At 41.6% G+C, this 26057-nt stretch overlaps 1 protein-coding gene across 1 annotated transcript in view; it reads right to left on the reverse strand.

Moving 5' to 3' along the window:
* Positions 1 to 474: 474 nt before the first annotated feature.
* The window catches only part of DCBLD2 (discoidin, CUB and LCCL domain containing 2), a 68053-nt gene continuing 42470 nt past the window's right edge, over positions 475 to 26057 (reverse strand). Inside the window, exons 3-15 of the mRNA XM_075854441.1 lie at positions 22459 to 22596; positions 19034 to 19085; positions 18864 to 18936; positions 16464 to 16597; positions 15730 to 15770; positions 14087 to 14302; positions 12667 to 12791; positions 12054 to 12201; positions 10637 to 10765; positions 7662 to 7755; positions 6204 to 6253; positions 5931 to 6056; positions 475 to 4894 (exon numbers count right to left, since the gene is read on the reverse strand). Coding sequence (XP_075710556.1) covers positions 4467 to 4894; positions 5931 to 6056; positions 6204 to 6253; positions 7662 to 7755; positions 10637 to 10765; positions 12054 to 12201; positions 12667 to 12791; positions 14087 to 14302; positions 15730 to 15770; positions 16464 to 16597; positions 18864 to 18936; positions 19034 to 19085; positions 22459 to 22596 — 1754 coding nt within the window. The 3' untranslated portion in view covers positions 475 to 4466. The remainder of the gene's footprint in view (positions 4895 to 5930; positions 6057 to 6203; positions 6254 to 7661; positions 7756 to 10636; positions 10766 to 12053; positions 12202 to 12666; positions 12792 to 14086; positions 14303 to 15729; positions 15771 to 16463; positions 16598 to 18863; positions 18937 to 19033; positions 19086 to 22458; positions 22597 to 26057) is intronic.

Here is a 26057-nt window from a genome sequence, read left to right on the forward strand (position 1 = left end):
CCTTTTGCGGAGGGGGAAGTCCGATTTGCAGAGGAGACAGAAAAAAACCAAAAAAACACAGACACCATCTGGATGCCACATTACCAAGTTATGCTGAAAATAAAATAAAAAACAAAACAAAAAAACTGATGACATACAGAAGTGAAATTCTGACTCCTTACAGATGGAAAAATGTCCGGAATGGGGAAGGTTGTACACAACAGAGAGGGAGTAAAGGACCCATAGTATGTAGCGGAAGAGATCACGAGAGAGATAAAGATAGAGAGCGGGGAGGGGAGGTAGAACCCAGGGCAGATTTTGTGTTCAAAAAGATGCACTAACATCCAAAAATAAAATTTTCCCATGTCAAAAGGTGTTCATAGCCTAGTCTACTCTTGGCTTGAGGGTTTAAGTCATATAGGTAAGTCAACCTATCTGAATTATAACAATAATCCCATTTCCTACATCAATTAAAAAGTACCGGTCACATTTGCGTAAATGTTACGAGCACATTTAATGGGGGAAGTTTACGTTAAGGTTTCACTCACAGTGTCAGAAATATTGGTCATCTGAAGCGTTCAAAGTTTCCTATAGTAAGACTTGTAAACTAGACAGACACAGATTTTCTAAAAGCTATGTTCATATTAGAACGGTGTACCGTTTCATGAGGGCGTCCTACTTGCCATGGCCCCAATATGAACAGAAGCCATGACCGTAGTATGGAGAGGGCAACCACGACACCTTTTCTATGGGACAGTCTTGCTATATTAAGCCACTAATGGCCTGATGAGCAGTTAATGGCCTAGAAATACAACATATCATAATTGTATAAAAGTGTTGAAAACCGGATTGCAAGAACAAATGTTATATATATATATAGTTGTGATTAATAATGCCCTCTGTTATGGTGTATGACGTGGCCCGACTGTTGAAAAGCTGCTTCTCCCTTTCTCGTCAGCAGTGTCAATCCAGTTTTATGCTGCACAGCCGAGACATTTGACAGGCTAGTTGTCAAGGATACACTGCCTAACAACAGGCAGCACATTCCTAGCAACCAGTTTGTCTCAGATTACTCTGGTCTTCAGCTCGTCAGAATTGCCATAGAATTGAGGGAAGGAGGTAAGAAGGCTCACCAGGACTTGTATGGTGGTGTGTGGACATAACACATCAGCATGATATCCAAATTATAATCCCGCTTGCACACTTCCCCATTCAATAGTGATGTTTAAAATCCACAAAATATGCGTGAATGGTATTTTGCATTGTATAAACAAGAACCACATGTTGGTAAAACCACATTAATGGCGGAGGTGAAAAAATACTGGGATAAAAAAAAGGTGGTTACCGAGAACTAGATATAGTGTGAACAAAATGACACCATCCCTGAGGTGTTTTTGATATATGTAATTGTAACCAAAGCACAATCATAAAATAACCGTTTGGAAACAATTCCTTTCAAGTAAATATCCTCAATATTAATTTCACCTCGAACTTTATTTGGCATTCATTCCCATACAGAAGTCACCTTTAGGTAGTCTGCAGGCTGAAAATTTTGACCAGGGAGATTCACAAAAACGAGTGCAAAGGAAAGTGGAAAAATCAGCCATAACATCCAATCAGATCATTGTTTGCATTTCTCAAGCCAGTTTAGATAGACGATTGGTCTCCTGCATGAATCTTAACAGATCTCCATCAATTTGCTTGGACAGGACTAAAGTCAAAGCATGGATGCAGATCTGGAAGCTATTTTGCAGTGTTGGGGTCTGATGAAAACATCAGAAAACTGGAAAAAATTATACCTAGGAATGCTTCATATTCTTTAAAAACAAAACATACTGTGTTTTTTTTTTTGCACTTGGCCACTGAAGGGGAAACCTAGAAGGAAAATATCCCAGAAGAGGTCAGCAAATTACAAAATACAGGAGCCAGACATTGGCTGTGAATGAATGTGGTACTAAAGGTTTACTTAAAGGCTCTGTCACTAGTTTAGTAATGCCCAATCTCCTAGCTAATCTAATAGGAGTGATCACACTGATGATAGAGAAAAAGCTCATAACTTCTAAAATAATAAACATTTTGGGACACAATTTTCTCTAAATATGTAAATGAGCCTTTATTAGACAACTGGGAGATAACAGCAGCGATACTCCTGAGGTGGAGCCTCCTCACAGCCTCTGACACTGTCCTATCAGCATGAAGCTGCTTCACACAGTGTGAGAGACTGAGGCTGGAGGGAAGGGGATCACTTCAAACAGCCATATCTCGGGCTGTGGACCACCTAGAACAGCGGTTCTGGTGGCATATGAGGAGATTATAATCATTCATACGACACCAGGATCCGAAGTTCTAGCTGTGACATTACCAGAGATATCGCCAGTTGAATACACAGTCGGGAATGGAAGCTGTATACTATAAGATAACCCAGTGTTGCTGGGCAGGGAAGGGGGAGAAGCTGTATGCTGATTAGACAGCGTCATACAGAAAACATTACACTGCCCAGAGTGAAAAGAAAGTCACCTCCCGTTTGTCAAGTATAGCCATATTGGCATATTTAGAAAAATGCTCAGAACTTTGCAAATAAAAGATTAAAAAATAAAATCACACTGTAATCATCAGCAGCAAAGCGCCTATTAAACTAGTAAGACTTCGTTCAGATCTCTGTCAGGGTCGTTTTGGCAGAATACAGCAGTCTACTACGCTATTGATTCCGTCAAAACGACAGAACCCTTGCACAACGGAGACAAACGGAAACCATTGGCACCGGATCCCACACCATTGAAATCAATGGAAATTGAAACCTATGGATTCCGTTTGGGTCAGTCAGGTCGCTCCGACGTAACGGAGCCCTGACGCAGATGTGAACATAGCCTTAGGAGATAGGGAATTAATAAAGCAGTGACAGAGTCTCTTTAAGGCCCTATTAAGACAGGCGTGTTTTCCCAGACTGACCACAGTTCAGGGAGCCATAGATGTCTTTTATGTGAAGAGGACTTGGGATAGAATTTAGGACTAAAGGCAGCTATAAATGGAAATATTTCTCCCCCAATCTAACAAACAATATTTCATCAATATCAAACTGTTGCCCGATAACACCATACACCTACAACAAGCTCAAATCTTTGACTTTTGCAAACCGAACAACATTACATTTTTCATTTGTCCCAGACAGACAATGCTTTCTTGATTGTAACACAAGACTAGTAATGCTAAGGCCTGGGCTACTAGACTTTTAGTAGCGCTACTGATTGATTTTACCTCTTGAGCGACAGCTGCAGTCCACAAGATTGCATGCACTTCAATGTACTCATTTGGACCGCAGCAGTCACTCAATAGTTAAAGTCAATCAGTAGCGCAACTAAAAGTAGCCCAGGCTTAAGTCTCCCGCACCAGCTCAAAGACTGATTGTCATGTCCACATCATGTTGTATTTAGGTCCAACATTCTGTGCCGATTTCTTAATATATATTTTATAGCAATCAAAGTGTTTTTCTGAAATACCCCGCATAGACAGTTCAGTGACAAAAATCTGACCATTTACAGCCACCACTAGGGGGAGCTCGAGAGCTACCTAAATATTACTTTACAGAGTTCAATGTATAGATTGGATGCTCCCCCTATGGGCATCCAGTCAGAGTTTGATTATTTAACTGCATTAGTAAAATGCTATAAAGATATGTTAAAAAATGAAAATCAGAAAAACGTGTATTTAGATTTAAAAAAATAATGGTGTTCATGGGCTTCACTTTAAGATTTAAACCTCCAGTCTGAAAATTCCCTACATATGTAGTGGAAGAGAGATATGCCTGCGCCCATGTCCATTATTTAACCTACACACGGACTAATACTGGCCTACTAAAAACGTGTTACATGGCATTGCATGCTTCATAAACCGAAAGGGCTTGAAGACATCGCAGATTGTGGTCACTGACAACATACTAACACCAGAGACAAAATTAAAAAAAAAAAAAGAAGAGAAATCACAGCATTTTTGAGTTTCAGGCTAGACGCACACACAGGAGGGTTGGCACAATTGTGATCCTAAGCAGAGCTCAGTAGGATAAACAGGCAGTAAATAAATATCGGCATGTTATTCGCAGAACTTCAGTTCCTGAAGCTTTAACATAAAGATGACCTGACGGCATAAACCAAAATTAAATAACATAAGTGTTAAGTGGATATCAGCACCAGAAACACGTTTTATAAAGTGGAACAACTTACAAGACCAGGACCGATGAACCAATCAGGAGCCAGCGTTACAGGTCAATCTTCTGTACACAGCGCCCTCTCCCTGATCTTGCATATTCGTACAGGAGTTTTGGTTAAGTAGTTTAGTGTTTCTGTATAAAGCTCGTGAACAGTGGTTTGAAGTTTGATTCAAATCATGTGCAACTACAATCTATTTATGGACACAATGCAATGTGCTCATAGAAAATAAAGCCATTTTGTTCAAATGAATACATACAGAAGTCTATGCTTCTCCATTGACCCTTAAGGAGGTACATCCTTGCTGGCTGTTGGCTGTGGCACTTGATAAACCGTCTCTTCCACTGCACATGTGCCTGGCGTCACTTTTGGTGTGTCATATAGTACCTGTGCAGACGAACTGTCTGTCCTAGACACAAGTTTGTTGTAAGTCCCTACTAGTACAGGAGCCTGGCTTCCTGCCCCTTTAAAAGTAGAAGTTGGGGGAAGGCACATGGTTCCGGCAGGATGCGCGGACATATCCATAATGATTGGTGTAGCATATTCCGGACCACTGGTTGGCAGTGGTTCTGCGTATGCATGGTAAATGTCCTTGTCGGGGGAGTTGTAGGAATCCAGATCGGCATACCCACCTTCTTTACCTTCCTCTGGTTTAAAGGTTGATCTCTGATGCAAGGTGCCAACTGCTCCGCCAACTAGAGGCTGGGCGTACTCTGTGGAAATAATGGATTTCATGTTTTTTTTAAAAAGTAGTCGTGTAAAATCCCATGCAGAAATCAAATCACATGGCAGCTGCATGCAGGACATGTATTCCCTGTAGCTGGAATGTTAGTCAATTGTTGTGCAAGGACATAGACTTCGTACAGCTTTTTATAAGGATCTAAGGTAGTAGGCTAGGCCTCCAAGGCAAGTGTAGGTCGCCTGCAAGTAGTTCAAAAACTGCCATATTAACGCGACTCGCAAGCAACATTAATGTTTCCCCATGGGTGGCAACTTTTAAGACGTGTGTGCAAGCTTCCCCCCACCAATATGTTAACATTGAGGTTGCACGGCAATGCCGCAATTTTACAGCATATGTTGTGTAGAAATTTGGGGTATACCGTAACTCCAAGTTTTACAGGGAAGCAATCTTGTGACCATTGCAAAACACAAAAAAACGACAGACTTTTTTTTTTTGCAAAGGCCACTTGCAACTTTTATCCCATAGCAAAAACAGAGGATGTGATGTGTTAAAGGGGCTGTCCATGCATGGGGCGGTAGGTCATCAGTATATGATCGGTGGGGGTCCAAAACCTGTATCCTGCACTGACCAGCTGCTCTGGCTGCCTCCAGGCCCCGGATTATCCGTCCATGCTGGAAGCAGATAGCTCCGGTCACAGTATAGTGGCTGCGATAACCCAGCACGGCCGCTATACTGTGACTGTAGACTTCGGCACCGACCACTGCATAACATCCGGTGCCCAGACCACCCCCCCCCCCCCCCACGATCATATAACGATGACTTATCCTCAGTATAAATGACCACCTGAATAACTGTTTTAATCCTGCGATTTTACAATATGTGCAGTTCTGTTAACAGAGGCACTCAGAGGCTACTTTGTATGCAGCAATGAACTACAGCCAGAACCCACAAGACTGGAAATCTAATCACCCCTTTATGCTATTTCAGTTTTAGAAATGTTACTATTGAGGTCATATAATACTAAATCAGGTGTCTGGAAACCTATTCCACCTAAAGAAGATCACTACCTGCTGACATGGTGGTCATCTCCCTTGGTCTCAGGCGGCTGACTTCACAGCTGCTGTACCTCACCGGTGTCTCCTCGTGTTCTGCGGATTTGGCAGGCAGGAACTGCTTCATTCCTTTCCACCAGCCTGCAGAAAATGATTATATATATATATATTAAACAGCACTAAATATCTAATATTTGGTCCAGATACATTCAGTGTAGAACGAGCTGCCGTTATATATATATTCATGTACATCTCTCTATATCTATATAGAATATGAATATATTTTACCTGCACGATCCCAGTATGGCAAGTCATATGTACCTTCTGTTTTCTTTTTTCTGACGCGGGAGAAGAGATCAAATCATGAGAATACTGAATACATACAAACATTCTTTACTAATTGTACTCTTTTTACAGAACACAAAGCTTTATTATATGGAAAAAGCAAAAGCCAGATGAGAAGAATTCAGAAAGATATGGGGATTTTTAATTTCTGCTTCTCTAAAATACGGTCCCATGTATATTTTTGATATGTAACGTTAGTATGGTTTACCCTGCAATAGTTTTTTTTATCCAGCAGATGTCGCTGGTGTAGTAGATTTCAATAGCAATTTCTTAGAGCTTGTACACAATTGTATAGCAGGTACCCACATTGATTTGTATCCAGGTTATCATTGTATGTATGTATGTATGTATGTATGTATGTATGTATGTATGCATGTATGTATGCATGTCCAATTTCTCATTCCCCAAATTTGTCTTGGTTATGTAGGTCAAATATAATAAAGTCTAGATTTGTATTTAGTTGAAAAATAAGCTTTTCCGATCATGCCAAGTTTAAAGGAGAAAGTGTTTTTCTTCTAGTAACAGCGCCACTCATGTTCATGGACTGCGTCTGGAATTGCAGCTTATTCTTAATCAGTTGAATGGAGCTCAGCTGCAATACCAGAAACAGCTCCTGAACAAGAGTGCCGCTGTTACTGGAAGAAAGCTTACATTTTTTAAGCTTCTCTGCTCCCTTTCTTTGTTTTGGCGGAAGGTTTCTTTTCACTCCCATGATTATTAGGGTATGTGCACACAAACTCAAAAACGTCTGAAAATATGGAGCTGTTTTCAAGGGAAAACAGCTCATGTTTTTAAGCCACTTGCGATTTTCTCTGCGTTTTTGGAGCGGTTTTTCAATAGAGCATGAAAAACGGCTCAAAAAACGGCTGAAGTAGTAACATGCACTTCTTTTTCGTGGCTGTTTTTTTTAGGCGGCCACTTTGAAAACCGCCACGAAAAGAACAGCCCATCAGAGCAGAATACCGCTTTTCCCATTGAAATCAATGGCCAGATGTTTGGAGGCGTTCTCCTTCCGACATGTGACGTTTACGGCGCGAAAAACTGCCAAAAATAACCTGTGTGAACATACCCTTACATCAGGCACACAAGTTATTGGAAAGCGTCTTTTCAGTAAACACTTAATGCAAATGCGATGCAGTAGCACACAAGCCATGTTCCCACAACGAAGTGGCCTGAAATCTGCATGGGCTTATGAACATATTGCCATGTATTTACCCCTTTGCTGCAAGACCTATGGCAGCCTGATCCCGGAAGGTTTACCATATAGCGATTATATCATCCATACACATTCCGCTAGAAGGAAAGGTTCGTTTCTGCAGTTTTGCAATTCTTCTTATCCATTACACAAGAACATACACAACATGAAATCAGTCCTTAAACAAAGTGTAAAATCCGACCAACCTGTTTCTCCAGTGCCAGGCGCAAAGAAGCAGCACTACGATGCTGGTGCAGACCATGAACAACACAGGGACCAGGATGGCTGCCAAGGGTACATCTGTAACCCATTAAAAACAAGAACAGATCAACTTACACGCCGATCACGGACCACATTCCTGTGTAGGTGTTGGAAGGAGTTTGCTCTTCCCGGTCACCAGTATAACAGAAGCAACAATTTCACACCACACTCGGCAAAATCCATCTGCAACAAGGTGGTGGCGGGTCGGGGTATCATGGAAGCAAAAGGCTCTAAACCCCTGTATTATAGTAGTAATAATACAAGTTGGCATTTTGGATGCTTTAGGTAAAATGGCGTGCTTCATCCTGCGGAGTAGTCGCGTCACAATCATGGCCAAAATCAATATATAATGCATGGTACAGAGCATTGACGCCACTTCACATCGCCACTTGTGGGGCAGAGAACGTGCATTTTGCCGGCATATTACAGCTCGGTTATAAATCTTAAGTATTTTCTTCACATTAATAAGTGGCGTCTATACAATATAATACAGTAAGTTCTCTTCCACACGGCATTATTTTGGTCAGTATTTGGGGGGAGAGGGTCCAAAACACGGAAGATGTGCAATTCTCTCTATTACGCCTTTTCTCTGTAGGTTCGACTCATAGTTTTGGCGTCTAAATACTGAAGCAATATAATGAGCAAAATACTGCCGGGTGAAAGTGGCCAAATACTGCCGGGTGAAAGTGGCCATAGGCTCTGTTCCAATTGGCGCGGAGTTCAGTTCTGTCGGAGCTCAAACATTTTTGCGAACAAGAAGAGCAGTCTGTAGTATTATTCACCTGACAGACCCCGTTATAAGTCAATGGGACCATCATACCGGTCACGACTCCATTAAAAACAAAAGTTTAAGGCCTTGTTCCCACAGTGCAGATTTTGCATGTATTTTTTAAGCCAAAACCAGGTACATAACCTAAACAAAAGGAATATATAAAGAAAGGCCTTATATGTGTGCGCTCCTGGATCAGATTCTGGCTTAAAAAATGCACGCAAAATCTGCATCAAATCTGCACTGTGTGAACAAGGCCTAAGTGTGAACAGAGCCTAGGTCAATTCATATGCTATATAATACTATATTGTAAAATGCACTATAAGGCCCCCAGCAAACGGCCGGCCGCGGAAAGCCATCCGCATTTTCGGCTCGTGCTCCCATACAAAGTGTGGGCGCACAGTCCGTAAAAAAGCAAAAGGTTAGGACGTGTCCTATCTTTTGCGTAGGCTTTTTACGCCCCGGACACCTTCCCGCAAATATATGCGAAGGTGTCCGTGGTCAATAGAAGTGAATTGGTCCGTAATTGCGGAGTGTAATTACGGTCCGCAATTACGGACAAATTCTACGGTCGTGTGCATGGGGCCTAACATGACATTTTAAATGCTGGATATATATTGGAGCATTATTGCAATGTGCATACATTCGGTTCCATGTAGTTCTCTTCTTCAGACCGGTCATACACCGGACACCAGTGGGGGGAGGTACTCATGGCTATTTTTAGAAATTTCCAGTAATCCAAATTTCAAAGTAAATTCAGAGAAGCTTAGCCGCTCTACAGATGACAGCTTCTACTTTGAAAGGGGAGCAAACTCACAGAACCCCAAATCTAATATTTTGCTATGTCTATACAACACTTTACAAGAGGATGTTAGACAAAATTTCCTTTTACCTTTCAAAAACAAACATATTAAACCATGACCATAAAGGGGTGATCCAGTGATTCCTAACAGGACTAGACACGGGCGAGACGGGTGGTGCAGTGCCAGGGAATACCTATCACATTGCCATGGCTAACCAGAAACCACAGGGCTCATATCGGATTGGTTGAGCATCATTCTAGGTATGGATTCCCTCGCACTGCCTCACTTACCTGATTGATTCAGTGAGCAGGTTGTAAGCAGCCCTTTAAACTACGGTTAGGGAACCCACTAATTGAAACCATAAAATGGGTTTTCCCATAATCAATATTCATCACCTATTCACATATCTGAACAGTGGGGGTCTGACAGCATAGAAACGAAAGGAGCGGTGGCAGAACATGCGCACCTCCGCTCCGTTCATATGGGGCTCCAAGGAACGTCAGCGTAAGCCCATTCTTGTGATCTGTGGCGGGTACCAGTGGTCGAACCCCCACCGATCAGATTTATTCCCTATCCCGTGGTAGGTGATAAATATGGATTCTGGGAAAAACCCTTTAACGGTAGCAATATAAAAAAATCTGTCATATACAACAGACATTTACCAACTTTATGCGTCAGAATTAGTGTCTCATCTGTCGTTACAGAGATCAAACCTACACGCATCAACGATAATGTTTATGGCCGGGATTACTAGTCGTGTTCCTGTATTGCACCTATAGAATAAAGCTTCCCCATTTTAACAGATGGTGAGTGCTGTAGTACTTCTTTTGCTTGGATGTCCATGTTACAATGGTTATATGTAAATGCATTAACACAAGTCCATAAGCATGAATACTGATCATGGGCTCATAAATAGGAGTATCCCGCAGCGAATTGTCTGTAAAAAATTCATTTTAATACTAAGCCTGTACAGAAATGTAAGCACTAAAAAATGCAAAATGTACAACCCAAATCCTGCAGGGAATGACATAGTTAAAGATGATATGCGGCCTGCGCAGGATGAGTCAGAGTACGCTTAGAGTTCACAGCACTGATGTCAGCCCCTACATTCCTGATGCGGAGGCAGGCCGCTGACATAAGACAGAATGAAGCAACTCCAGGCGAGAAGCACAGCTCCAACCCCCTCCATGGTTTTTAGGTGCTTCACACCGCAAGCTGAACATAGAAGCGGTGTAAAAAAATAAAAAAACGCTAAAAAGAAGAAACCGTGTGTGAGAACAGCGACCCCATGTCGTAGCCCTATAATGCCGAAGCACGGGTTATACCAGAGTCACGTCAAGAGGTTTACCTTTGTTAATATCTGGAGTCACCGTTGTGTTCTTAATTTCAGGAGGGGAGGTGGTCTTGTCTACTGGTAGTGGGTGGTGATTGGCACGTGGCCCAAATGCAGGAGGAACTGTTAATTTTGGAATAGGTGCTTGAAAGAAAATAAAAAACACATACAAAAATACGTGAAAGTCTTTGTTGTGCTATTGTCGTATACAGGAGACGCTGAACATCTATTTTATGCTTGCATCGAGAAATTGATAGTCTGATATTATCGGAAACAGGTCAGTAGCTGAAATATTGCAGTTACTTACGGTACGAAAAATACGACGATTTACCCCTTGCCAAACATATAGATTTTTTTTAATGTATTACACCATTTCAGACTTCCCAAAAAATCTGCCCTTCTTGTTATAAAGTGAATCTGTCATCACCTTATAAAGAGAATGCTCAAAGTATTGTGCTTCAGTGGGTGATATTCCGGGTCATCGATCGAGAACGCGTCATTCTAATCACGGCACATCTCAGCCTGATTGGCATCAAAGTGCTGTAATTGGCATACGACAGGTGCCTTCCAGAATGTGCAGTAGCACCCGCTGAATCACAAAATTAAGCATCTTATAAATATTCTTTATTAAAAGGGTGTGTTTCATGACAGATTCCCCTTAAAGGGCTATTCAGATAATGGCATTTACAGTATGTGCAGTCATATCTTTATTATTTTTTATGAGTGCCAGGACCTTTTAGGGCTTTGACCTCCAGAGAAGAAGCCACACAAACGTACCTGCCAATTTCAGGGGATCGGACAAAATATTATGGGTACAGTCCGACTGTCCCCTAGTGGAAAACTAATAGGATTTTAACATGGCAAACTTAAGCACGACGCTGAGACAAAAGTGCTGCCAGGCGTCTGATAGCGGCTCCTCTCTATTAATAGGGTACCGGTCACATTGAAAATACAGTCGGATCTGGTGGCAGTATGTTATATTGCAGGAGGAGTTCAGCAGACTGACATATAGGTGTAATTTATTGATCTAAATCTCTGCTCATTCTGGGCTAGGGAGTCCAGTGGGCGGTCCTACTCAGTGATTGAACGCCTTCCCTGTATGAGTGTGCATACAGAGGTCACTCACTAAGGACTGCCCACGGGACTCCTAAGCCCAGAATGAGCAGAGATTTAGATCAATAAATTACAGGTTATATTTAATTTTTCCCACAAAACGTTAAATAAATCTGCTCCATGACATGCTGCAACCAGATCAGACTGCTTTTATAATGTGACAGGTTGACTTTAAGTTAACACGCAGGCTCAGATTGGCGGATCCCCATGCTTTTGGGGGAGATCAGTCAACATCCCATATGTATGCCAATTTAAAGAAGCTGGACTCTAATGCACCTACAGTATTACAACAGACAGACACACAAATATTGGTTCTTACCTGGTATAAACTGGCACCCAAGTAATTCTACTTTCATGGCAATTTTCTGGTGCCAACTTGTGGGTCTGATCTTGACAAACCTTGCAACTATGGGAGGAATTAAGTTGTTTCGGACTTCTTGGTAGTAGTCAGAGTTTGCTTGAAATATCTAGGTTGTGAAGCGGGTTACAGTGAACAAATAAGATTTAATTTATAATGTATTTTTTTTTAAATACAATCTAGACACACACACTATAAATTTTTACTTTGAGATACAGCTGCTCTGTATCCTGTATACAGAGCAATTGTATCGTTCGCTAAGGACTGAATCCGTCAGTCCCATGGACCTGACGCGTTCAGTGTCAGCGGGTCCTGCGTGTCTCTGAACTTCGATGTGATGGATAACAGGTGGATCCTGCGTAGACCAGCTTTTACAGGATCTTGCGCACGATACAGCTGCTCTGTATACAGGCTACAGAGCAGCTGTATCTCAAAAAGTAAAAATAATTTTTAATAAAAACTAATTATAAAGTTACACAAATCACACAGATAGGCCTTTTGATTAAAAAAACACAACAACTCCCTTTCAAAGGTTTACATAGCCTTTAATCTCTCAAGACCTGGAGAAACTTACCTTGTCTCTATCCACATTATGTTCTCTATAAAGTGTCCACTTCAGGCCATCATCACTGTACTCGATTCTATACGATGTAACATAGTAATTGTAAGCGGACATTGTGGATCCAGTGGTTATGATACCTATTAAATGGAAACAAGAATGTTCTGTTACATAACCGCTTAAATCTACATTGGCAAAACCAGCTTGTGATAGGTACGGGTAGTTTCCTGAATGCCAGCAGGGGGCGCAATGTGCAAGTGTAAGGCAGGTAAGGAATAGGAATGGTTTTGATGAATGGTCCTACTGTTATGGGCACTACTTTAAGATTTAGTTTTTTTTGTGGAGGGGGTAGGTTTTATGGACACTACTGGTTTTTTTCTGAAGGCGGTAAGGGCTTATAAGCAGTTCTATTAGTTTTTCAGGTAACTTACACTGGACTGGACGTATATTTCTACATCGAGGCAATCAGTACATTTGATACCATAACGCTTTCTTGGGCGAACTCCACATAAGTCATTCAAAACAGCACATAACATTTCTGATCCTTTTGTCACGTAGAAGGGAATCGAACGCTTTACCTAGAAGTATTTTTTAATTACATGGGTGATTCTTATATTACTTTGTGGTTTACGTTGTGCAGTACACTTTGTAGTTCAAAGGAAATTATTATGGGACCCTATTAAAGCTTTTGGACACCTTTGCAAAGATTTTTTTTTCCCCTAAACTTTCTAAATAGCCTTCAATTTCAAATTTCCTACCATTTTGCTCTTCTAAAGTCTGTGCAGCTCCTGTCCATAGCGTACTATGCTGCTGCTTCTGACATAGATGCTACAGAATACGGCTTTTGGCCACCGTTTGCTTAGGGCTAACAATCTGCTCTACCCCTCCCTCCGCTTACAGTAGTACAGTGTCAGATACCAGCAGGGAGGAGAGGAGGTTGAGGAGTGAAGAATCCACAACAGAATCTGCTGGGGAGGAGGGAGAGTTCACACAACAGGCTGTGGAAGGTGAAAGCAGTACCGGAATGAAGCTGTGCTAAGGCATGAGAGCTAGTGAATACAGCAGCATTCTGGACTCACATCCAACGTTTATTACTGGGAGAGACACGTACATAGGAGAAAAGTCTAAAAACTAGGAGCAGGTTGCAAACTGCATATCAGGGGGTCTGAAAATGAATTAAGGATGGAATGAAGATTGCAGTCTGAAACATAGTGCAAGCATTTTTATTTTTTTTTAAACTCTATGTAACCACTAATTTATGTAAAAAAAATATTTTTTCTTCCCTTGTCAAAGGCATCCATAGCATTTGAGCTCACCGCTACTAATCAACAGAGTGCTGTAGCTGTATTGAAAACTGTGAGAATATTTTAGCCGGGAAAATAAAAAAAACTCCAGACTACCAAGAAAAGTTACAAGCATAAATCTTATTACTGACCTGCGACCCTGGTCAGCTTGTTCAGATCGATTTGCAGCCACTGATGCTCATCATTGAATGATGCAGCCCAGGGAGGCCCTTGTTTTTTCAGTCTGGCTTTCTCAGGCTTCCATATATTAATCTGCCCTGCGTGGTCCGTCCATTCCAGAACAGAAGAGGCCATTACTTGAGAGTCAGGAATAGCCCCATTTTCCATTCCCAGAAATCCATAGCAGCCTATAGAATAACAAGATTTTGTATAGTAGGTCTTAATATGTAAATTTCCACATACACCAAGATTCAGTGTGGTCGCTCAACATGCATAGATATCGATGAGCTGAAACCGTCACAGAATACGACTTACAGATTGGGGATGCGCCACATCCAGTGTAGTGTGAGGCTGTTTTCCTTTGAAAACAGCTCCGTAATTTTCAGCCATTTCTTTTTGTACGTGTGAACATACCCTTAGGCCTTGGTGTCACAAACGTATTTTTTGGTCTGTGTGCTGTTTGTTTTAACAACGGACAGAACACTGACCCATACACGTCAAGTGGGCTATTTAATTTTTTTTTTCCACATTGCATGTGTTCGTTTAGAGAAACTCAACGCATGTCCCATTCTGGTCCGTTTTTGCTGATCAAACTCCCCCCATTAAAAAGTCTATGGGAAAAAGGAGAAAAAATGGACAGCACACGGACGACATCTGATCAGTTGCTAAGATATTCAGAAAAAAGGAAGTGCTCGCAGAGGACGCAAACCACATGAACGCAACACGCACATTTATATACACGAAAAATGGTCTGTTCTTTGTGGCTGCAAATTGGACACACTCGTGTAAATTAAGCCTTATAAAGATCCAGAAAACAGTACATTTGCCATCACAGTTTGACGCTGCAATTTGAGCCTTAATGGGGATGTCTCAGGATTAAAAGTAATCTCCTAACCATAGGATAAATTATAACATGCTGATCGGTGGGGGTCTGATCGATGGGACCCCCACCAAGGACAGGGGTCACCGTTCCTCTGAATGAACTGAGTGGCAGGTAGAGAATGCGCCCGACCGCTCCATTTACAGTCTATGGGACTGCCAGAGATAGAGTACAGTGCTCAGCTATATCCGGCAGTGCCATAGAGAAGGAATGGTGCAGCAGGGGACAAGCGCAACCTGCCGCTCCATTTATTCGGAGGAACTGACCCCCGTTCTCGTGAGCATGTTATCACATATCCTGTGGTTAGGAGATAACTTTTAATCTTGAGACAACCCCTTTGATTTAAATTTTAAGTTGACAGTCTTGAAAGATTAGAGTAAAGGGGGTTTAACACTGGGCGATTATCGGGCAGACAAGCGTTCATAGAACGCTCGTTGCCAATAATGCACTGTATAAACAGGGCATTGATCAGCAGACTAATGAGCAAACGCTCGTTCATCTGCTGATCGTATTGTTTTAAAAAAGTGAAATATTATTGTTGTCGGCAGAACAAACAGGGAGACGCGCTGCCGATATGATAATAAGGTATGGGGACGAGCGATCGGACAGGAGCAAACTAGAGCCGATCAACGAGGTTGATTATCGGCTGATGTAATAGGGCCTGAACACTGAAGTATTTTATTGAAGTAAATAGCCCAACGAATCACATTAGGGAAAGATAGATAAAATACTTACCACTAGTCTTGAACGTGAAGAGCGTCGACGACAAAGAACCCCTTTTAAGAAACAAAGACACGGAGCGATGTTATAAGTGTAACTGAAGAACTATCTTTTCTTAAGTATATTCGAGAAATTTCTTTTGTTCTTGCCCCATTTCAGAAGCCTTATATGAGGAACATCAGTGTAAATTACGGGGTTTACCATATATCCATCTCATTATAATGCATTCTTCCACATATACACATGAAAAATGCCAATGTGTCAAGGAAGGAGATGGGGCAGAATAAAAGAAAAGCTGGTTATAAATCTGAAACTAGAGAAATGTTAATCAATGGCTAATCAGTCTCTGTGCTCCCCCACCGATCAGCTTTTTGGATGAACTGGGGCACAAGCTCTTCAAGGTTTACATCGGTTTCTTACTGGTTTGAGTACGCGCACCGCAGCCCCTTCAAAACAGCTGATCGGCGGGGGAGGACCCCCACTGAGCGAATATCGATGACCTATCCTAAGGATATGCCATATAATATTTTAAAATCCTAGGTAACCCCTTTAAGCATTTTACGTTGGGATATCGAAATTTCATACATTTTTCTATGACTGTCCAATAATCCCTAATCCAGATAAATCGGATAATCCAGTACCCGATGAACCTTCTACTCTGGGCAGGGACAGGACCTACAGCCACTTATTTAATAGCCCCAACATGGAAACGGCACAGACCATAACAGGAGCAGAGTAACAATACTCACACTTTAGATGTAACATTGTTTGCCTGAGCAGTGTCGTAATATGCGATGCCATTACTTATGACAACGCTGATTGATCCTCCAAGTGCATTAGACACCACCCCTGCATGAATCCCCGCCATACACAGCAACGAGGACTGAAAAAGAAAATAAATTTTATATAAACCTCAGCAAATACCGTAAAAATCTTCATACTATATGGTCTCAACTTTACTTATAAACCAGCAGAAACTACGGAGGCTCAGTGGTTCGCTCTATTGCCTTGCAGTGCTATGGTCCTAGGCCTGATATAACAAGAGAACAGAGATTGTATGTTCTTACATGTATTTCGTTTTCCTACCATACTTCAACATACGAATTAATCTTCCTTATTAAAATTTATTACCCAAGACCTCTGCATTGGAGGTTCGGTCACAGATCTGTCCGAAAATACTGACTACAGGGCAGCATGCTGCGCTATTGTTTCTGGTAAAGCGACGGGCACACCGACGGAAACCCGAATTATCCCATTAAAGTCAATGGGTTTCATCGGGTGCGGATGGTGTCCATCTTGCAACGGAACCGGCGCCTCCAGTATTTACGTTGTTCTGCTCCTCTGACGAAGCAGAACGACTGAAATACCAACTCTGACGTGAACGAGGCCTTAGACAGGGAAATTAGATTGTAAAGTCCACTTTGTATAGGGAACCATCTGTGAGTCAATGCATAATAAATAAGGCCTTGCTTTCACAACCGTATTTCTCTTCAGTGTGCGGTCCGTTTTAACAAGGCACAAGTACACTGACCTATACAAGTAAACGGGCAATTGACACATCAGTTTTTGGTTTTTTTAAACGCATCTGTGTGTCCATTTCGAGAAACTCCGTGAATGTTCTTTTCTGGCCAGTTTTTCCAGATCAGACTAAGCCATTCAAGCCGAAGAGATTTTGGAAAAAACAGATTGCATACGGAAATGATCCGTGTGCGATCTGATTTTAACGGATACAGTGCCAATCAACAGAAAGTGAAATCATGGTCTCCTCCACACCGCTGAAGCACATTGACTTTACGTGGCTCTCACGTTGCTGGCCAAATCGACGGAAGATGAGTGAGACCCCCAGAAAACTTTCCACAGGTAAGGAAGACCTGATAAGCAGCCAAAAATATAGCCCAAAACTGTTCCAACAAAGTAGTAGAATCAAAGTGCTCTATATGCTGTAAAGCAATAGAAAATTGGATCTGTGCGATCATGACACCTTCCTTGGGTGTTTTCAGAAGGATGGATCTAAAATTGTGACAAAAGTGACTCTGTGCCTCCTACCATATTATTTATTTTTATTTTTTTAACGGTCAAGAAAAATGTAAAAAACACTGACAGGAATTTGATGCAACACTGACAAAAAAAAAAGAAACATTATATAAATCAGACCATTGTGTGTCACGGGCCTAGGCAGAGAAATACGGTATCTTCATATTGCAGAGAAACACACAGTAAAAAAGTTTACATCTTTGAAAAAAAACCAAAAAAAATCCCCACATCCAGGATACGTGACAACGTGCTGGCGCTATAAACGGTACGCGGCAATGCGATCATACAGCTATGAAAACGTATACTGTATTATACACATCACATGCACAATGGTCGTGAACTCAATGAACTTTTCAACTGGAAAATATTCGGCATGTCATTCCACCAGTTTAATGAGGTAACATGACTGCGTGTGGGAAGGGCCCGGACTGCTCCGCATTTCTAGCTGCAAACATCTGATGCAGCGTGATCCAGAAACAGATTATAATAAACTACAGACTAATTGCTTTGATTAGCGAGTGTTCACATGAAGTTTTTTCAGCAGAGAATAAACTATAAAACGTTGTAACGAATCAACTTAGAAAATATAAAAGAAAATCATTTCGAATCTTATCGACCTGCAGAATAAAAGTGAGCAGGTCATTTATACTACACAAGGAAAAACAAAACCCCAAAAACAATTGTGGAATTGTTTTGTTTCCATTCCCCCCCCCCCCCAAAAATGAATACAAGATTTAAAAACATGATATGAACCCCAAAACTGTGCCATTAAAAACGACAACCCGTCCTGCAAAAAACACAGAAAACAAAAAGAAGAAGAAATGGCCCTCAGAGCGCAGTGATGCTAAAAAAAAAAAAAAAGCCCTAAATAGTTGTGTCATTAAGGGGTTAAGTAAAACAGTTCACATAATGCTGCTCTATTGTAATCTCTAATTTACTAATAAATGTTTTTGGTGGAAATCCACAACAATCTGACAAAGGATATTACAATCATTGTATCAGATAAAAATAGGATACAGTTGTACATGGCTCCGTTATACAGGGAGAGCCATCTATCGCTTTCCACAGAAAATCAAATTAGAGAGAAAAAAAATATATAAAATTAAAATACATACATCTCTGTAGCCGACAGGGATAGTTCCTGAGATTTCCCCAAAAGGTGTCAGACAACCGGCCGGACAGTATTTTCTGTACGATAAGAAAAATTCATATGATATATGAAATTATTCCAAACAGGCAGCCACCCCCAAATAAGCCGATATATACCATACATGTAACACATTACCTGTATTCAGGTTCAGAAAACCGGCTCGCCTTCTCCAAGCATGTGATGAGATCTAGGAAGTGAAGAAAACAATAAGCTACATGTCCGATGTATGAACTTCATGCGCAACCACCAATTGTTTCATGGATATAGATCTCTTGTATGGACGTCAAGTTCCTTCTCTGCCTCTGTTGCTCTTGCCCCCTCTTCGCCATTTCTTAATCTATTGAATAGTATCCTAGTAATTTAGGTTATAGCAATTTATGTTATAGCAGAGTACCATTCGCTGACTGCACGGAACGAAGATCTTCACCATGCAAGCAAAATAACTACTACTGACAAAGTGTCAGCCGATCTCTTTAATGACAGATCACTTATAAATCTAGTTTAATGGCACATCGCACTGTATATTTGCGTTCTAGCTGCATGAGGCATCGACATCTAGAACATAAAGATAAGGATTGTGGACATCTAGGGGTTAAAGAGTACCTCTGGTTCACCTTTGATCATCTGCTGACCTATCAGATGATGTCATCACTGGGGTTTCCACTGATCGCTAACCCTAAGATCTTCAGATCTCTGAGTCTGCAGTACGGTTTTCCCAGTGAAGTCAACAGGGCTGTAAAGCACAGTTTCATTGTCTAGACTGGAAAACCCCAATGACTGACTCAGATAAGATCTGCGTAAAAAAATGAAACGGTACGGTGTTTAATGGAGGGGGGGGGGGGGGTCTAGTTTATGCAGCAAAACATGGCAGCACAAAAATCTAAATTTCTCAGTAAAGCCTACAGCAGTCTACAGGTTGGTCTATGACATTTCACAGTGTGCACCCTATTGGCAAATTACAGACTGCTGTCAATGGTGATCAATAGTAAGCGACAGAAACTCAAAGTAATCTGAATTTCCTCGATGCTGTCCTGCTCTCTGGTTCACTCTCGTGACTAGGGGGAAGGGATTCCATTAACAACAGCATAATAGGAAACTGCGTATATACAAGGTTTTTTTTTTTTTTCGTTTTTTTTTACAGTGGTTGTATTCCATTAGAAAACAGGTCTGCTTTTCCCCAAGAAACAGCGCCACTATTGTCTGTGGATGGTGTCTGGTATTGCAGCAGAACCCCATTGAATCTCATACAACCCCTTTAATATCTTCTTCAAAAAGGTGAGAGGAATTTAGGAGAAGCTACTTTAGACTATTCAGAAAGAGTGGCCTGTGCTGGAGGCCCCAGGATGGGCCGTGCTTACACTTTTATTAAAGTAATCTAAAGAAATGAAAGGGAAGTGATGTGATGTGATCCCAAGGGTATTGTGCAAACTCCTCTAACGAAAGGAAATAAACTGCCCTGGACTTTTTGGCAAAGAAACAAAAAGCAGAAATTTCCATAGTTCGCTCAGAGAAAACAAATAAAAGGATCACAATGAGAAGAGACAGAGAATAGTGATGGACGGCAGTTTAAAGGGACATAAGCCTTTACAAAACAGATTGTACAATATGGCTTTCTACATCATTCTGTACAATGACGCCTCCCATAGTAATAGGAACTGAATCTAACAAATTGTACAGTAGCGGGTTATCACATCAATGCTCTGTATGGTGACCCCATTATCCTTCTAGTGCTACAGGATTACATAAAGGGTTAGCTCTGTCAATTAGAAAAGGAGTGCCATACATTTGATCGAAATTAGAAAAGGGACACCTAATAAACTTCATGTAATGGTCTTATAACCATTTCCTAATATATGGTTATTGAATTGCTCTTTACGGCTACCTTCAGATGTGGCAGATGTTTTCCTCTGGCCATTTCTGCAAATCATTTTCAAATATGCAGCCAATCTTCTGCAAAAATATGTATTACGGTCAGAGTTTGTGCTGGGGATTTGCAAGAGTTGAATGAAATCTACGGCATAACCGCAAAATTCTCTTGATATGAAAACCCACAGCAGGACCTAAAATCCCTGCAGACTTGTTCTACTATGTCTGAATAGGGTTCTGTAAAACCTTGTACTGTAGGGGTAGGCAAACTTTTTTGTATGGTGTGCCGATAAAAAACAAAACGATGAAGTGTGCCGTGCAAAAATTAAAGTAATAAAACAAACAGTTATGTATGTGCCATAAACCAATTAACCAGTTAATTATACTTCTATTTCAGTGTGACCCTCGTCCCTGACTTTGTGAAGACGATCCATCTGTGGTGCATACGAGGTAACTGAACACCGCTTAGGGAAGGGCGCACAATAGAAGAGAGACCGCGGCTACTGAACACCAGCTCGGGGGCACTGCACATAGAAGCCCTTTTTCCTTTACAGAGTGATTACTGAACGCAGTCCTTGTGGCACGGATCACCAGGTGAGAGAAGCGCTTGTCGTCAAGTGTTCAGCAGCGACAGACACAATGAAGCACTGCTCTCTCTCCTGTGTACAACGCCACCAAGCACACAACAGCGCTGGACATCGGGAGAGGGAAGTACGCCAGCGGATCATGCACCACGTGCCGGCTGTGGCACCGCTGCCACCGGTTGCGGACCCCTGCTGTACTGTATTGCGATTTGCTGCACATTTTCAATGTGGAGGCCATAAATTTGAACATCTGAACGCATTCTTACAGTAGGAGTTTCCATTCCCTGCAGTTAACAATGATGTAGCAGCAGGGTTATCGTGGGAAAGCTATAGGCCCTTTTAAAACGGGCCGATGATCGAGCGCACTTTCGTATGACCAATCAACTGGCTATATTGTTAATTTGCACTCGTTACATTCAGATAATCAGTGAAAAAGGGCCGCCAATCACTAAAGACAATGTCGCAGATGTACCTAGACTGGCATTGCATACACCAGTATTAAACTCGCTGGCGTCACATTCGACACACTTAAGGCAAACGCCTCTTAATGATTGTCACATATTTCCACTGGCCGTGCGAATACTTATGAGTGTTCGGATTTCAAAAGCATTTACCCCCTAAAATAAATACATCAGATATAGAGAGAGAGAGATATCTTTGAGCTCCCTTTTTCCATTCAGCCATTTCTCAGCTCCATATCCGTTGCACAGAAAGCCGTGCTCCAGCCAATATGGACACCATTTCAATTCCCACAGTGATTATCACTCAACTCTCCCATGTTCCTGAATGGCAAACACCCGGTTATGAATAGATAGGGGTGCAGAGAAAAGATCAACACATAGCTTGGAAGATGAACCATTCAGGACTGTCAAAAAGTAGAGTGAGAACTGTAACAATGAACAAATTGGTTGCCGCACAACTTTCCCAGGAACAGAACTAAGAAATATCATAAAAATAAAAAAAAAATGACCGAAGAGAGGACGTCCTGTATCAATGTGTTCTACCCTCCAGACTTGCATACTATACATACAGTATATTCAGACAATGAACAGGCCAGAAAACCCCAATATCCCCCCACAAAACTTTACGCCAAAGCAAAGTAACCAATACCTGTTTTATTTGTGGTTGAATATGAAGCCAGAAAGCCTCTCCCAGAGATGTGGATCCCACTCATGAACAGCACCGTGACCTCATGGCTCTTGGACTCCACGTCTTCTGGTTTTAACGCCAAGCCGCAATACTTAGCCCCTGGCCAGAGAGGGAAAGACAGGAAATCTTTAATAGAGAGAAACTAGCGACTTCCAGCACGGCTCCATTACTTTCTCAGAGATATAGCAAGGTTTAATAGTTATTTCTTCAGCGCATTTCAATACTTTGCCCTTCACAGATGCCAAATGTGAAAGTATACTTTGTGTTTTACAAAACCTGTAGGCCGGATATTTACTCCATGCCAATGCTGAATGATGTCAAGCAAAGCTGCTCCTTACAGCAGTATTACAAATTACTGCAATTCTTGAGTATTGCAAAAAACCTCACCTTATACCTTCACTTTATGATCAGAGGGGTCCGACCTCTGGAACACCCACCGATCCGGAGAATAAAAACGCTGCAGCACTGCCTTAAGCCGGTGTTCCCTTCTAGGTTTGGGGCTGTGCCCCGGAAGCGCTGCTGTGCAGGGAAAACTTAGGTGGTGGGCAGCAGATACACAAGAATATTCCATGCGGAATACGCGGCAATAAGTAGCATGCTACTGATCTTTGCGCTGACTTTTTTCCCATGGTGCGAACAAAAACCCAAATCAGGAAAATGAAATAGCATTTAAGTTTAGAGTTTCGGAAACCCTATTCACGTGCCTTGACTGCAACTTGTCCTCGGATTTGACGCAGAATTTGTGCCAAATTCGACATCTGTGAATAAAGCCTTGTGCAATTTACCTTTATATTGGAGTTTCCTGCTAGAAATAAGTACCGGATCATCAAATCGTGAATTAAAGCGATTTTACTGTACTAGCAAATACAGTTCATCAGATGACCATTTACAGTCAACATTGTTGACAAACAAGAACGATTATTTTTATGTAAAAACGACCAAATATCAATGATAATTATCGCTACTGATAAACCGGACATTACATCTGAAATTCGATTGCCAGCGCCGCGATAACAAGGACTGATGAAAACAAATACAATGTATGCAGTATGTGTGGTAGAATATATTGAATACAGGTGCACGGACATTCAATATGATCCCCGAGACAGTACGTTTCTGCTTAGGGATCAGAGTTCTCCTTTAGAAAGACACAGATATGGGAGTTGCATGAAATTGCACAGAGCCTGCTGACACTTTGAAAAAGTCACGTCTCCACTACACTTAACTCAGAGATAGCCGGACGCGTTTTCATTGCACATTACAAAATTATAGAGACTATAAAGACAAGGCAATAAAAAAAGGTCATCATGATCTGCTAAAATTAAATTTCTAGAAACTATAAATCTTACAAGGATGCACTAAAAGTGCTGCAAGTAGTTGCCAAGACTCTATTCACACTGTGTGCAGTGCACGCTCGAAGTATACACCCAATGTGTCCAGACTTCTATGGACCCGGCGTATGCCAAAAAAGAGTGTACTACACTTTCAATACAAAGGATCTGGCAAGAATACCAAAGGCTCAGCATACTAGTCCTTCTCAATTAATTAGAATATTAAAAAGTTAATTTCAGTATTTCAATTCAAAAAGTGAAACTCATATTATATAGATTCATTACACAGAGTGATCTATTTCCAGCATTTTTTTTCCCTTTTAGTTTTGATTATGGCTAACAGTTAATGAAAACCCAAAATTTAGTGTTTTAGAAAATTAGAATATAAAAATGTTGGCCTAGTGAAATGTGCAGTATCTGCCCTCAATACTTGGTTGGGGCTCCTTTTGCATGAATTACTACATCACTGCGGCGTGGCATGGGGCGATCAGCGTGTGGCACTGCTGAGGTGTTATCACTGCGGCGTGGCATGGGGCGATCAGCCTGTGGCACTGCTGAGGTGTTATGGAAGCCCAGGTTGCTTTGATAGCGGCCTTCAGCTCGTCTGAATTGTTGGGTCTGGTGTCTCATCTTCCTCTTGACAATTCCCTATAGATTCTCTATGGGGTTTAGGTCAGCGAGTTTGCTGGCCTATCAAGAGCAGTGATACTGAGGTTATTACACCAGGTATTGGTACTTTTGGCAGTGTGGACAGGTGCCAAGTCCTGCTGGAAAATGAAATCAGCATCTCCATAAAGCTTGTCAGCGGACGGAAGCATGAAGTGATGGAAAATGTCTTGGTAGAAGCTGTGCTGACTCTGGACTTGATATAACACAGTGGACCAACACCAGCAGATGACATGGCTCCCAAACCATCACTGACTGTGGAATCTTCACACTGGACCGCAAGCAACTTGGATTGATGCCTCTCCACTCTTCCTCCAGACTCTGGGACTGAGATTTCCAAATGAAATTCCAAATTTACATCTCAAAAGAGGACTTTGGACCACTGAGCAGCAGTGTTGGTCCACTGTGTTATATCAAGTCCAGAGTCAGCGCAGTGTCTAGCAGGACATTTTAGGGCACTTCATGCTTCGCTCTGCTGACAAGCTTTATGGAGATGCTGATTTCATTTTCCAGCAGGACTTGGCACCTGCCCACACAGCCACAAGTACCAATACCTGGTGTAATAACCACAGTAACACTGTGCTTGATTGGCCAGCAAACTCGCCGACCTAAACCCCATAGAGAATCTATGGAGTATTGTCAAGAGGAAGATGAGACACCAGACCCAACAATGCAGACGAGCTGAAGGCCGCCATCAAAGCAACCTGGGCTTCTAGAACACCTCAGCAGTGCCACAGGCTGATCACCTCCATGCCACGCCGCATTGATAACACCTCAGCAGTGCCACAGGCTGATCACCCCCATGCCACGCCGCATTGATGCAGTAATTCATGCAAAAGGAGCTCCGACCAAGTATTGAGGGCATATACTGTACATACTTTTCAGTAGGCCAACATTTCAGTATTAAAAATCATTTTTGAAATTGGGCTTATATAATATTCTAATTTTCTGAGACACTAAATTTGGGGTTTCCATTAACGGTTACCATAATCATCAGCATTAAACAAAAAAATAATGCTGGAAATAGATCACTCTGTGTGTAATTAATCTATATAATATAGGAGTTTCACTTTTTGAATTGAATTACTGAAATAAATTAACTTTTTGATGATATTCTAATTCATTGAGAAGGACTAGTATATGCGGAACATGCACTGCAATCGAGTGCTAATGAAGTGGAACCCCTACTGCACTCTAACTCACTAGATATGATCTCTTAACTAAATTAAAACATACAGGTAAAAAACAAAAACAGAAATAGTTTTACACTAAAATAAAAAAAAGTGCGTCATGAAAAGAAGTTAATTAATAAGCTAATTAAAACCAGTTTAAGGCTATGTTCACACGGGGTATTTTGCCGAGTTTTTTAACGCGGAAACTGCGTCGCAAAACTCGGCAGAAACGGCCCGAGAACGCCTCCCATTGATTTCAATGGGAGGTGTCGGCGTCTTTTTCCCGCGAGCAGTAAAACTGCCTCGCGGGAAAAAGAAGCGACATGCCCTATCTTCGGGCGCTTCCGCCTCCGACCTCCCATTGACTTCAATGGGAGGCAGGAGAAAGCAT

This window comes from Rhinoderma darwinii, chromosome 2 (genome assembly GCF_050947455.1).
Source record: "Rhinoderma darwinii isolate aRhiDar2 chromosome 2, aRhiDar2.hap1, whole genome shotgun sequence".
Taxonomy (NCBI): Eukaryota; Metazoa; Chordata; class Amphibia; order Anura; family Rhinodermatidae; genus Rhinoderma; species Rhinoderma darwinii.